A 14,054-nucleotide genomic window follows, 5' to 3' on the forward strand; every position below is an offset into this window, starting at 1 on the left:
AAGGCTATTTTATTCAGCACCAAATTTCATTCAACAAACCCAGCTCAGAGGCGACTCGCTGACAACGACAGAGAGACTTTTGCTCGGTGATATGACAAACTCATATGGCGAAGTGGCGCCTTTTGTGTCCGTCCTGCTTTGCATTCAAGAGAGTGGCAGGCACGAGACTCTGTGTGTGTCTGTTGTGGGCAGTATTGATCACAGCTAATCTGTGTGCTCTTGTCAGTCTGGTAATGAAAAGTAAAGAGGAGGGTGGGCTGTAAATCAAACCTCCCCCTTCCTCGCTGCGGGACGAATGGCGGGCCTATTAGCAGCGTTTGTCTCTCCTCTTTATGCTGTGGCATTACGTGGAGAAATGGAAGGCACTTTGTCAAATTGTTCGGTCGATGGGCTAAAATGCTATGGTGTTGAGAGAAGACCAGCGCCGACCGCTTCAGCGTCGAAAGACACAAGATAAATACTCGACCCACGGCAAATGTGCATCATGGTGCACGCTTGTTTTCATACATTTTCCGCAAACATTCTGAAGCAAACAAAACCCTTTAGCATTAGCGCGTACAATTCCACACATTGTGGGTCTTACTGTGTCGCTGTCATTTCAAAATGTTCGACAATTTGAGGGGCATGTCTTGCTGAGAGACAAGTATGAAATGGCGAACCTTTTTATTCCTCTGCAGAAACACCTCTATTGCCTTTCGGAAGTTTTGGTGAAGTTTAGTCTACTCATCCTCTCCGTGATACCGTGACAGCACCATGCATGACAGCAACAGACTTATCTCTTTTGGGGATCAAATTTAGTCGGGTACGTTGACGCTATAAAAAGACGTTGAGACATACTTTTGAAAACAGGCTCCAGCATGGAGACTGAGTCATGAAACAAACTGGGCAATGTTCTGAACTTGAATCATCAACGCCCCACCTCTTTTATTGACATTAAAGTGCTCAAAATGTGCTGTTTTCGCCCACGGGTCATAAGTTCTGACACTCTCAGCTCAGGGAGGTCTCAGCTGCTGCTTCCCGTCTACGGTCCTTGAAGAGATTGGTTCGGAGCTGCAGACACGGCGGCAAAAACAGCACATTCTGAGGGCTTTAGTAAAATAACTGTGATTTCTCTCTATTTCACTCTTCAGCCTGTAAAAATCCACGCAATTGCCATGTCGTTGTAACGTATAAGTCACAGAGTTTAGAAGAGTAGCGGTTTATAGTCTAGAAATTATGGTACGTTTGTGAGGTTAATAATGGGAGATTTTACCCCAAATGTAGCGCATTTAATTTCCAGTGTGAGATGTTTCCAAGACGCCTCTTTTTTAATGCCATTGATGGCATTGATGTCGATGGGACTGTAGGTGGCAAGTGAGACAGAAGTGAGGCTTGCGCCCCCTACTGACACCGATGACTAACATTTTGAATGCTGTGAAATATATTGGCGTATATCCCAAGTCTGTCATCAAAGAAAACACATGTTTTAGACTCACGCTAGATGTTGATCAGCATCCAGAATCCATTTGAAGTGGTGGCACCATCAAGATCAGAGACATTTGCGTGCCTTGCTCTTGACTTGACAAGGAACGGACCGTGGCAAAGACGCGAGCCGATGGAGTAACACGGAAAGGGGTTTTGACTTTTACTGCACTGACGACTGTAAAAACACTTGCTTTAAATCATGAGAAGTACGTAAATATCACTCACCCACAGTCGCTGTCACTGACTCCGCCCCCTCAGGTGTCGGCGCTGTGCACATGAACGTCCGTCAGCGAACAGTGGCTGTGTTCCAGTCATTTTTCTCTCGGGATATTCCGTTTAGAAACACCAAAAACTACCATTGTTCTGGTACTTCTTTTGTTTTCCTGTTGTTGTGAGGCGTTGGATCATGTGAAATCTCTGGCTAGATGCGGATTGTGAAACAGCTTAGAGCAGAAAACGCACCTGAGAATCGGTTGCAGGAAACAAAACAGTAGCCTGGCCCTTGGGCTGGAGCGTCACCTGGTTTGTCTTCAGCTGCTCTCTGCCTGTACGACACTGCATCATGATCGAGGAGGGCTCCTGCCCGACCTCATTTGTCGGGCTGTCGGTCACTCTGAGGATCAGGACTGGACAAAGAGCTGAAGGGCACTAACTCATCCCAAACTTCACTGCAACAATTGTGAATTCACCACACAACTAATGTGCTCTTCGAGAGCCATAAATGGAACGAAATCTTTGAGTGTTTGCAGCCAGATAGGCAGCAGATGTGGTCGAGCGAAGCCTGGGCCAATGTGTCCGGCGGGCGCTCCACCATCAGCCGCACAGTTTGGTGTGGCTGAACTGCAGCTGCCTATTTCATTGTCTGGACTATCGCCATAGTGATGGATTTCCTTCTTTCTCAAACCCACAATAGCGGATGCAGACAATAGAGTCGAAGCTTTCAGAGCGGCGATACCGACCTGTGTGCTTATTGTGCATTGCGGAGATTACGGAGGCATACAGCGCCACAAATGCACGGCCCACCAACAAATCACTGAACAATTTATTTAAAAAAGCAAGATCGGCAAATTTTAAAAAAAGCAAAACGGTCTGGTTGAGGTCGCGTCTCATGACTGGAGCAGGACGACGTTTTATTTCAACCTCACGTTCTACACCTCAGCGACATCGACTTGCTACACTCTGCCTCCACCTGTGCTGATATTGGGTTTATTAAGTATTAGGCCGATTACTGAAATGGATTTTGTTCGGCCAGTCAGCGTCCGTTTCGCGTAAAAATAATGTCGACAGCTAGTAAAAGGGTTTTCGCTCCATTTCCAGGGATTGTTATTTCTTGTTGCCATGGCAAAGCGCCCGTGCTCCTCATCAAACGTGTGTTGCCATGGAACATTCAGGTGGCAATGGGCTCTTTGAAAGGCAGTTCCCTTGGGAGACTGTCAGACGCCTCCACGTCTGATGTTCGAGCAAGCAAATCCATCCATTTCCTTTCATTAGCCGTTCAAGCCAAGAGGCTCTCCTCTCCTCAGAATGCTTCAGAAGCACGAGGAGAGGTTCTCCAGGCAACAGCCCCCGACTCACATCCAATACGGTTGAAAAGTGCTGCAAATAGTATTAATGCGAGTCAATCAGAGGGCTCCTCCCGTGGAGTAGTTTAGTGTGAGACGCATCACTACCCCAGTTTGGTGGCAATATGGCTCCTCAGCTTCACTTCTGAGCCGTGGATGGAATGAAAATTGAGTGGTGAATCAAGAGCCTTGCCTTCACGCCGAGCTCTTCCTTCCCATGAAAGACTGTCTCACATTGTGTCCTCTGAAACAATTCTTTTGTTTCCTCCTGAGGAAACACAAAACAAAAGACGTTGCTGATGGAACCGCTGCATCCCACACTGTCAATCGATGAGGGGTTCAAAAGAAATGATCACTTCAGTAAACAATGAGGCAGCAAAGGAACCAGCCTCAGAATGGTATTTATTCACAACAACAAGTAAAGGTTTGTGTGATCTACCTTATGAAGTTGTAAAGTTATAACTTATAAATATCATTTGTAGCTGGCGTCTTTTTGTTCTTAGGATGATGGAAAGGTATTTTTTTGAAGGACATCGAGTCTTTTCTGGGGAGAGTTTGTTGACGTCCTGCAGCTGGGTGGTTCTACTGCCTGGGATCTTGTTATTACACTGACTCGCACAATATGAAGCAGAAGTGGTGAAAGCCATGGGTTATTTGTTTTGGAAAAGGTGAGTGTATTTTGTTCCCGGGGAGCATCAATTATCTGCCTTGACTCGCGGCGAAGGCGATGTGTCCAAGCGCAGTGTGGTGGTCATTAAGACACAAGGGCGGCTCCATAAACAGTGGTTAAGCTCATGGAGCGCCGCACCGTGTGTTGCCCGTCCTGCCTGGTAATTGTTGACAGAAAAACAAGGTCTGATTTGTTTATGAACAGAGGTCACATGATGACACTGAAATGGGATGCAACGTTATTTAGACTGTCTTAAAACGCTGGTTATGTTTTGTTCTTGTCGTAGTTTGAACGTTCGGTTATTTATTTCCTGTTTTATTTTGGTGAGGCTAGTCAATGCACAATGATACAATCGTAGGGAAGCACACACAGGAATATATTCAGGGAGGAACGTGACACACAACAAGCGACAAAGGCATTGAGGAGCGCACACAGTGGCACAGTGAAGAGAAGGTTGGACAAATATATGAAGGCACTAACACCACCTCAAAGAGGACACTCGCATGCTACTAGCCTCGTGGTGACTGACACACACACACACGAATGAAGACACACCAGCACAAACCTGGATGAACGCACACAGGAGGAGACACGCACTGAATTAGTCAAGAGTAGAAAACACTTTCAAGAACACTTACCCACAAGGACGAGCGCCAGATTGAGTGGTATTTTTTTCACTCCAAAAAAGAGCAGGTTGCCAATTTAACGCCTGGCAAATAGAGGTTCTGATCCATTAACTGATTGTCAACTTTAATTGAGTTTTAATTGAAAATGCTTGCACTTCATTTGCTTTTCTTCTTCTCCCAGCAAGGAGGATGAGAAGCAACTGCCAGGATTCTGAAGACTAGCGTTTCCATGGCGCTCCTCCAGGCCACCCAGCGCTCCCCAGTCCCCGAGCAAGCTCTCACATCCAACCCCCCTCCTCCCCTCCTGGACCACTTCCTGCTGCCCACTCCTGCGGAGTCTGCACTCACCAACGACACCGTGGTCTGCAACCTCACCTGTCAGAATGGCACCATGTCGGACCCTGAATCTCTCCCGGCCTGGGCGGGAATCTTCATCCCGCTCATCTACGGGATAGTGTGTGTGGTCGGCCTCGTGGGGAACACCCTTGTTATCCATGTGGTGGTCAACTACACCAAAAGCAAATCGGTCACCAACATCTACATCCTGAATTTAGCCATTGCGGACGAGCTGTTTATGCTGGGACTTCCTTTCCTGGCAGCCCAGAACGTTCTTCTCTTCTGGCCCTTTGGGTCCCTCATCTGTCGCGTTGTGATGACGGTGGACGCCATCAACCAGTTCACCAGCATCTTTTGCCTGACGGTGATGTCAGTCGATCGATACCTCGCCGTGGTGCACCCCATTCGCTCCAGCTGGTGGCGCCGGCCACGGGTGGCGAAGGCCATAAGTGCCACCGTTTGGGCCGGGTCTATGGTGGTAGTGCTGCCGGTGGTGGTGTTTGCTGGCGTGCTGAAGGACGACGGAAACTGCAGCATCGTGTGGCCAGAACCAGCCGAAGTTTGGAAGACTACCTTCATCGTCTACACGTGCACCGTTGGCTTCTTCTGCCCCCTTCTGGTCATCTGCTTGTGCTACCTGCTCATTGTTGTCAAGGTACAGTATCCGTTGTGATACTTGAATTCTACTCAGCCTCATGTTTACAGTGGACAGGGTTTAGATCTTGTCTATCGCAGAGGCACCAGACTGAATCTGAACTGATGTTGTCTTTCAAAGGTGAGGAGTGTTGGCAAAAGGGTCCAGAATACATCCACTCGTCGCAGAAGGTCAGAGCGTAAGGTCACCAGGATGGTCACCATCGTGGTCGTGGTCTTCGTCCTCTGCTGGTTGCCCTTCTACGCTCTCAACATCAGCAACCTCTTGGTGGTCCTGCCGCGCGACTTCCGAGGCCTCTACTTTTTTGTCGTGGTCCTTTCCTACGCCAACAGCTGCGCCAACCCCATCCTGTACGGCTTCCTCTCCGACAACTTCAAGAGGGGCTTCAGGAAGGCCCTGTGCCGCGCTTCACGGAGGGTGAAGAGCAACGACAAAGCCACGGAAGGGCATCGTGCCACGGAGGAGTGGGGTTTAGCGGTGCTGCAGTCGCAACACGGAGGTGGCGTCACGATCACGCGGGGAAAAGTTAACAACACTGAAGCCAGTGAAGCCGACGCCGGCAGAATGGCGCAGAATGGAACGAACAAAGATGGATGCCGGAAGCAGGCCGTGCTGATTTCAAAAGCGGAGATCTCCACTGCTATCTCCAAACATGAGGCACTCCATGAGGAAGCTTCTGCAGATGCAGCAGGGTGCAGCAGCGCATCAGAGCCAGAGGAACGTGAAGGCGCAAATCCAGTGCTGGAAATCAGCTACTTGTAGCTGGACCTGCTTCATGACACATCTGCATTCACGGACCGACGTGGCGTGCACCTTGGTAACCTTGTGTTTCTAAGTCATTTCCACCACTGTGCTCGTCCATCCTCTGGTCTAATGAGAATAAGGTCTGCTAGCCAGGTGCTCAGTATGCTCGTGCATACTATGTTGGAGGGACACCAATGCTGTCAAGGCCTGGGCTACAGTCCTCTCAACTGGAACTCGGGACACATCCATTCTGGAGGTGCATGAAAGCCTCAAGTACAGTATGAGGGGGCATCCAGTAGGGTGACCCTCGTCCTGGAGCCAGGTTAGGTGTGGTTCCGTGTGGTGTCACTTGGGTTGTGGGGACCACTAGAACTGACAACTGCAAGTGTTTTTATGTCACATGAAGACGTTGTTGGTCATATCCACTGTATTGGACAAGTTTTCGGTCACTGAAACTGCAGTTTCTACATTGGTCCCACCAACGAAGATGATGTCATAGCCCCACCTCTTCACCCTCAGAGGACGACTCTTTTCTAAAAAAAAAATATATATATGGTGGACTCATAGAGAGCTGTTCAGCGACATCCGTTTACCCAAAATTTTGTTGTCCTTCTGTTAACTTCACAACGCCACCACCAAAGTGGCTGCAGATTTTAAAGCGCCACGTATTTGAAATCAGACTGGAGAAGAGCTAGAGGGCGCTATAATCATGAGCATCTTGGTTTCAGAGGTCAGTGAGCGTGGGATTTTCCCAGCATAGTGGGTCAAGACCCCTGCGGAGGAAGGGAGGGGGGGGACTGGGAATATTTCATACATATTTTAGTGAGCTGAAATGAGCTAAATTGCAACCAGCTCTAGTTCTCCCTTAAAACAACGTCACATTTTTGCCGATATTGATTTACGCCGGTCATGTTGACATGTGCAGTCTTAACAATTGGTACTGTTTCGGATTATGGCTTGTGTGTAATAACTGTACCCTCCGACTCACGACATTTAGGAGATGAAGAAAAAAATGGATGTAGTACTATGGGGAATATGTGTAGTTATCCTGTGTATTTTTCTAGTCTAAACGTGGCTGGTTAGCTCCCTTCTGTAGGTGGCAACAGTGGAGGTGAACTGGGGCGCGGCATGCCGACCTGTCGTGCCTCATTCAAAGGGTTGCAGAGAACGTGAGACAAGCATGAATTTTCTTTTCTATATTCAAGTGTCATAGAAGCTGAAGCCTTCGCCTGGAGTTGTACAACACAGGGAGAGAGCTGGCCAAGTCTGAACGCAGAATAATAAATGTTTTCATATATTTTGTTGCTTTCTTTTGGAGTGATGTGTGTGCTGGAGTGTGGCGTGTCAGAGAGGGGTTTGGACTGCGGTGCCAAAATGAATGAACGAATTTAGGAGAATATTGTTTCTCCCCGTTGAACAGTCAAATCTTAACACTGTAATTCCAGAAGACCCTTGTTATGTCACAGTAAAGCAAATGAAAAGAAAGGTTAGAAGAGTCGGAGATGAAGACACTGAGGTTGGAGAGATGAAGTTCGGGAGGTGAGATGCGGAGGAGAGCCAGTGTTGGACCAAGAGACCAAGACAAACAGTGAGCTTTATGATGAATGGGGCAGGAGAGAATGAGAAAGAGGTGAAGGTGGGCGACGTGCCGGTGACCCCTGGTGGAAAATTCCAAAACAAGTTGACACAATTCAGAGAAAAATTTATTATTTTTTTAATTTCAAATACGTAACAAAGTCAGTTGAAGAAAGAGCCGATTGAGAATGCGTCAGATTAAGTGAGAGGTTGAAACGTGTTTAAGTTGAGACGCTGTGACGTGACTTTCTGGAAGCAATAGAGTGACTTCACTGCCGCCGCTGTTGAGCCATTATTCTGGAACTGTGTCTCCGATCCACTTCAGGTAAGGCGGGTTACCCTGATCGATGGGCAGGCTGATGACCTCAGCGACCTCGTAAGGATGATTGGACCTGAAGAAGACCACGATGAAGTGACCCCCGGCCAACCACGCCAGACTGTGGTCACCTACCTGACAAACTCAGCCAGAGCAGCCACCTTGGCGCTTCTGGTTTTGATCATCTGAAGGTGAAGGCAAAAAGGTCAGACTTGAATTTCCTAGTTCCACAGGGCTTCGGACTCACCAGCAGAACCTCGCTGTCCTCCTCGATCTTCCCCTGCCATTCATACCTGAAGAAACAAATCCAAAAGTTGGGACTTATTTTCAAGGTACGTGGTGAAACAAGGAGCTCAGCAACACACACGGACGCACAGCAAACTTTCACTTTCACTTTGAAAGTCAAACATTCTTCAGTGCAAGTCCATGGATTCCTCCTCACTCTGACCTGAGGGCAGCAGAGAGACAAGCCCACTGCAGCTGCTTTTGTTTTGCATGACTGAGGCAGACACAAGTTTCTCACTCTGATCTCCACCTCAGAACATCCATGTCAAAGGTGTCTGAAACAGAGACTGACCCACGTTTTTTTTCTTGCAAATGTACCACACAATATGATGGAATTTACTGCCAGAAATGACCAGAACACTGGTGCTCAAGTGACAGGCCACTGAAGTGCTACTGAAATGTACATGTTAATCCATTCTCTGTCTGAGCTTTGGAGGTTTGCCAGCACCAAACCCAGAGAGAAAGCACACTGAAGAGGACGTTAATATACGGGTGCAAAATTATTTATTCCTCATGTCGCACTCTATTATGGGAATAAAGGGAATGAATTAAATGCATCTCGGTACTTCAATAGCTATGTGGGAAGAGTGGTGCTGCCCTCTGTTGGTCACTAAGATGAAGTAACCCTACCAATATACTGTCTATATACGGTATATATACTGTATATACAGTATATATACTGTATATTCCGATATATTTGGAGTATTTTCTGATCATTTTTGTCTTGCTATGTTTTAGTTTACACCCCCCTCCCCCCACTCTAACTCGTGTTGAGGGAGATGACAAGGAAACAGAGGTAGTAACAGATGGAGAGGAAGGAAACTAAGGGATGTGGAACACATGAAGAGTACAGAGGATCATGGCAGGTGAAGCTGGAGGACTCGCTGCTTACACTGATGTGATGGCTGGGACAATATTGACACAAGCAGCCAGCTTCTTCTCCACAATCCCCCTGAAAGACATGCACACACACACACACACAGGATCAGTTTCACAGAGTCTGCATCCATTTGAACTCCTTCAGACAATGTTGATATAAACCAGACACTGCTTCCTCCGTAAACCAATGGGTTGGCTACAGTTTGACTACACCTCAGCAGCCAGCCATAAAACCGACACTGAAGAGGTTAAAAATAAAAGTAAAACCAACGCTGGAGCCAAAAAGGCAATGAAAACGCCAATCCTAACTGGGTCGATTCTTTAAAAAGAATCACACAAAGAGTTTCCTCAGATGGAAATTTACAATAGATTTCATTTAATCTCATGAAAAAGCCTTGGTTTAACCATTTTAATCCAGCAACCCCCAGAAAAGGATTCACAGTGCTTCTAAACTTATATATTTTTTTCTTTCTTGCAATATTGAGCTCTTCCTTTTACATTTTCTTTGTGATACTTGGGTCATTACTATTAGTCCACCTTTCTTCTACATTTGCATTTTTGTTTTTATACACTGTATGTACATGCTGCGACAGGCTTTGAATAGACAAAATCTATATAGAATGACCAGCTAAATTGTATAGTCCTGAGTCATAAAAATAAAAATAAAAATAAAAATAAAAATAAAAGCTCAAAAATGTTTTTTTTTGAATTTTTGAGAAAAATAGATTTATTTTCAGAGCTTTTTATAGGTATTTGTGGTATAACTACGTCACAGTTTGGCTGAGGCTGCATGAACCAAATGGTGACTGACCTCGCCAGCTCTTTTGCCACGGTGTCATTGGGGCACGTGACGAAGGCGGCAGAGTGTGTGCCGGATACATACGTCCCTGATGCCATGGAGAACGCCCTCAGTCCTACAGACCTCAGCAGCTGGAACATAAACACACTGAGGAGCACCGACTGACGGAGGGAGGAGGAAGAACGAGGAGGAGGAGGAGGAGGGACAAGGATGAAGACCGTCAATCACACCACTCTTATTCCTGAAGCAACAAGCACTCACCAAAACTACCAGTTTTACTGATCCGCCGTGTGGCATCTCTGCACCAGGCAGTCCAGTTTGCATGGTCTGAGTACATTGACGCAATGACACACTCAATGAGTTGGTCTTAAAACACTGTTGCGCCAGTCACGACTGTGCCCCGGAGGTCACGTCTCATGGGACCAACTTTACAGCGGTGACAACCTGACTGCACAAGTAGGCGCCATGTTCACTCCCTGACCATGGTGGAGCCCATCCTAGCTCCACCAGAGAAGAACAGACTCGCCTACACTCACCTCCGACAGGACAAACAAATCCGAATATGAACACTTAAATTAGCTTAAGAAATAAAAAGAAACAAAGTGTATCACTTTGCTTTTGGGAGAAATTAAACATCGCAAGTGCTTTACTGAATTAAAGACGTATTAAAACGGCCGCTGCTTGTCTTTACTGAGCTACTTTGGCTGGTAATAACGTCAAAGATGTCGCGTTTAAACCGTGACATCCTGCAACTAACGGTCGCAACTGACGCATGTGCGCGCGCGCGTCTGGCCAACAGGAAACATATTTTCATACTAATGTTGAGTTAGCGACAGCTTAGCTGAGAGCAGCCGAGACAGGCACCCGCGTAAATAAAGCTTGATACTCCTAAAATATCTACGATCTGAAAAACATAGGCTCGATCAAACCGTTCAAGCTTGAAAACGCACCTTTCGCTTCAGCAACTTCTGTCAAACTGAAAGTGACTGTGTTCTTCTTCTGATCTGAGCGTCCGCGTTGAGTAGCGGGCGATGCTGCCATCTAGTGAGGAGTTGTTGTAACTGCTCCACCGGAAAATAACTGAATGTAATGTAAAAAAAAAATTAAGTGCAAAATCTAATTCCATGCGACTCTTATATAACCATATTATTATTAGCATTAATGACGAACATTTTGCTGTAGTTAAATCAAATTTTAATGATAAAAAATATCCACTCTCTCTGCAGCCCTCAGAATGTAAAACCCAAAGACCCAAAGTGATGAATATCTGCAGGAAATTCCCTCACAATTGCACACTGGAGACGTTTTTTTAACTGACTCTGAAAAACTGAACTTAAGTGTAGCTGCAGTGGTTGGTCTCTGACTCATATGAGCTCCAGAAAGTGTGTGAAAATGACATGAACAAATCATCTAGAGTCCAAACCCCTTGGGCATCGATGAATCCGGAGTGTTACATTTGCTATTATCGAGTCAGAAAGAGCCGTTTCTCCCACGACTCTGGCAAAAACCTGACATGCAGCAGGTTCCTACAAGGTTCCCTGAAGATACTGGAGCGGAGCCAGTACCCACTGCCAACATTCGGAACTCAACAACAACCAGGGTGCGGCGTGTAAATAAAGGACAAAGCTCTGAAAACAAAGTGCTGTCAACATGACTCTCTTCTCCCTTTTTTCTTTTTCATCTCTGTGATAAATAACTTAAAGTCTCGCTACATCGATCGGCATCTACTGCTGGGGTGAACCTGTGGAGCTGTTAAGTCTCTTCTGAGCCTGTTTTGAAACCACAAAGATGACAGCACAATGGAAGGAATCCTCCGACCAGGCAGGTCTAAGGTCCCGTGTTTAGATGGATTTCATTCATTCAGGTGTGAGCTGATGGTCAAACTCAAGGCTGGTGTGACGGTTCCGACCACCCTGATTTATTTAGTTATTGTGTGGCCAAAGAGCTAGAAAATAAGAAGTTCAGTTTGCTGATGTGAGCACTCCAGGAAACTTTAGCCGTGGAGAAAGCATATCGTTTACAAAACTCAACAGAGACGTTTTCCAAAGTATGCTTCCCAAGTTGAAAAAAACAAAGCAAAACAAAAAAAATATGTATATTTTTATTGGCCCACAACTACAATGCTTTATTATTAGTTATTTGTTGACTTGAAAACTGATGTATTGAAACTGAGAGTTTTGTTAGTTCATGTTGTAAATAACATCAGAATAATAATAATAATAATAATAATAATAATAATAATAATAATAATAATAATAATAATAATAATAATGTATATATTATTATTATTATTATTATTACATAGATCTTTCCTTTTTGAAATATACTATTGTTTTTCACATATTTAACTTTTTTTCCCACATAATATTTCAGATTGTGTCAAATTTTAAAGGGGTCCAAAAGCTTCGCCGCTATAAATTCTGGTCCCTCATGTGACTGAGTTTTCCACTGATGGGTTAGAGTCGTGCCTCCTCACCCTTTGGGACCCAGCATCACCCCTTAAATTGTGACCCAAACTGAGACCAAAAAAACCCCACAAAATGTCAGATATGACACGACACAATGATATAGTTGGAACCTGCATCACCAGTGAGTCCAGGAACTTAAAGACCGAGCCAGTGGAGAATCACAGTTGGTCACCCCGAACTCAACCAAGTCTAAATGTTCTGCCTCAAATCTATTTTTTCTTTCAGGTTCACAACAAACCCCTTAATATAAAACCAGCAGCCTAATTATTGGGTTAACCTGAGCCTCTGGCTGTGTATAAACACACATGAAAGAGCAGCACCGTGGCTTTATCTGTGGGATAATAGAACGTAAATACTGGGGCGCTGAAGGAGCAAACTTGCAGTGTCAACAACCCACCAAGTGATGGCACTTTTTGCTCGTCCAACACCCCAAAACCATCTGGCCTTCTCAATGATCTCATGTCAGCAGCGTCTCGTGTGTGAGCACAATGGTGACTGAGTTTCTGCTCAGCCGCCGGGCCGCACGACATCCCTCGCTGATTTAGAAATAAATAAATAAATAAATGATCATATCCGCGCGCCCACTTGACACCTGGAGCGGAGCGGATGAAGCTGTAGCTGGCGCGCAGACGCACGTATAAAGACGCAGTAAGACGAATTAGCCGAGCCTGTCAGGCTTTTGCAAGAGAAATGAGGAGCGATGGGAGGAGGAGGGACGCGCCGGGGGTGAGGGGGGGGCTCCTGGGGGGGGCTGCTGTTCCCATGGAAACTGTACAGTCAGCACATCTGTACGTATTATGTCCTCTCTCATCGGCATCCTGTGGCCTGTGCTACCACAGCTGGTCGTGACAGCATGGAGATGATGCGCAAACATCCCAGCGCCATCGTCGCCATGGCGACCGTCCACACCTGCAGTGAAACAACGCAGCGCGCCACAAATGGCTCGAGGCAGTAGTTCGGAGGAAGCCGTCCTCTGCTTCACTCCCTCTCTACCTCCGAGCATGAGAATCAATATGTTTTCAATTTGCAGCAGAGCCGTCCTCCTCTGCATTCTGATCAGGCTTAACTGGCCCTTTAACTTCTGCAGGGGGGAGAGAGAGCGAACAAGTGGATGGAAGCCACTACAGGATGCAGTAAAAGCAGCAGCTCGGTGGCGCACTGTCAGTAGCTCCGCTCCGATAAAGGCTCTGATGCGCGCGCAGTCATCACATCCAAATGAAAAGCCTGGCACCTTCTCACTGAAGGCCTTGAACACTCTGCAACTTGAAACGTCATTGAAATATTTATTGTCAGTTTTTTATGAACTCTCCGGGGCCACGCAAATGGCTTGTGGGGCCGGGTTTGAGCCCCAGGCCTCAGGTTTGATCCCCGTCCATCAAGGAACGTGAACGTGGTCACATGGGGTCTTTTGCCTGGATTGTTGTGGCCCTCATGAAGTCACTGTGAAATAATAAAGTTGATCATTTCATCTTGAAATAAAAAAAATAAAAATAGTGAAAAATTGCATTTTCCAACAAGATTTTCACCACTTAAACAAAAAGACCTCAGATGTATATTGTCAGTGTACAGAGGAAACCGTCGTTAAAATGGGCATTTAAGGCAGTGATGTGCTGGTGAGGCTTCACGAAACAGTGTCCTCATTTTCAGAGCCCAGGAGAGGGCGCTCTCTGCTCTA

General features: G+C 46.3%; 2 protein-coding genes across 3 annotated transcripts; one reads left to right on the forward strand and one right to left on the reverse strand.

Annotated features, from left to right (window-relative positions):
- Positions 1 to 4,551: 4,551 nt before the first annotated feature.
- Positions 4,552 to 6,075, forward strand: LOC128753530 (somatostatin receptor type 5-like). The gene is made up of 2 exons (XM_053855314.1): positions 4,552 to 5,313; positions 5,434 to 6,075. The coding sequence occupies exons 1-2, from the start codon at positions 4,552 to 4,554 to the stop codon at positions 6,073 to 6,075; spliced, it is 1,404 nt and encodes a 467-aa protein (XP_053711289.1).
- Positions 6,076 to 7,203: 1,128 nt separating this feature from the next.
- LOC128754154 (protein CutA homolog) lies at positions 7,204 to 10,920 on the reverse strand. Of its 2 annotated transcripts, XM_053856568.1 has the most exons (7): positions 10,862 to 10,882; positions 10,173 to 10,238; positions 9,924 to 10,072; positions 9,126 to 9,185; positions 8,196 to 8,241; positions 8,084 to 8,133; positions 7,204 to 8,024 (listed from the first exon to the last, which is right to left on the reverse strand). In XM_053856568.1, the coding sequence occupies exons 2-7, from the start codon at positions 10,233 to 10,235 to the stop codon at positions 7,925 to 7,927; spliced, it is 468 nt and encodes a 155-aa protein (XP_053712543.1). In that variant the 5' UTR covers positions 10,236 to 10,238; positions 10,862 to 10,882; the 3' UTR covers positions 7,204 to 7,924. The 2 variants fall into 2 exon arrangements, with proteins under 2 accessions (XP_053712543.1, XP_053712544.1); XM_053856569.1 differs by lacking the exon at positions 10,173 to 10,238 and having other exon boundaries at positions 7,211 to 8,024; positions 10,862 to 10,920.
- Positions 10,921 to 14,054: the final 3,134 nt, after the last annotated feature.

The sequence above is a fragment of the Synchiropus splendidus genome, chromosome 2 (assembly GCF_027744825.2).
Source record: "Synchiropus splendidus isolate RoL2022-P1 chromosome 2, RoL_Sspl_1.0, whole genome shotgun sequence".
Taxonomy (NCBI): domain Eukaryota; kingdom Metazoa; phylum Chordata; class Actinopteri; order Syngnathiformes; family Callionymidae; genus Synchiropus; species Synchiropus splendidus.

Coding starts and splice junctions, on each gene's coding strand:
- LOC128753530 (XM_053855314.1), top strand. CDS start 4,552: ATGGCGCTCCTCCAGGCCACCCAGCGCTCCCCAGTCCCCGAGCAAGCT. Junction 5,314..5,433: donor ACCTGCTCATTGTTGTCAAG/GTACAGTATCCG, acceptor TGTCTTTCAAAG/GTGAGGAGTGTTGGCAAAAG.
- LOC128754154 (XM_053856568.1), bottom strand. CDS start 10,235: ATGCAAACTGGACTGCCTGGTGCAGAGATGCCACACGGCGGATCAGTA. Junction 10,073..10,172: donor CAGTAAAACTGGTAGTTTTG/GTGAGTGCTTGT, acceptor TCCCTCCGTCAG/TCGGTGCTCCTCAGTGTGTT. Junction 9,186..9,923: donor GTGGCAAAAGAGCTGGCGAG/GTCAGTCACCAT, acceptor CATGTCTTTCAG/GGGGATTGTGGAGAAGAAGC.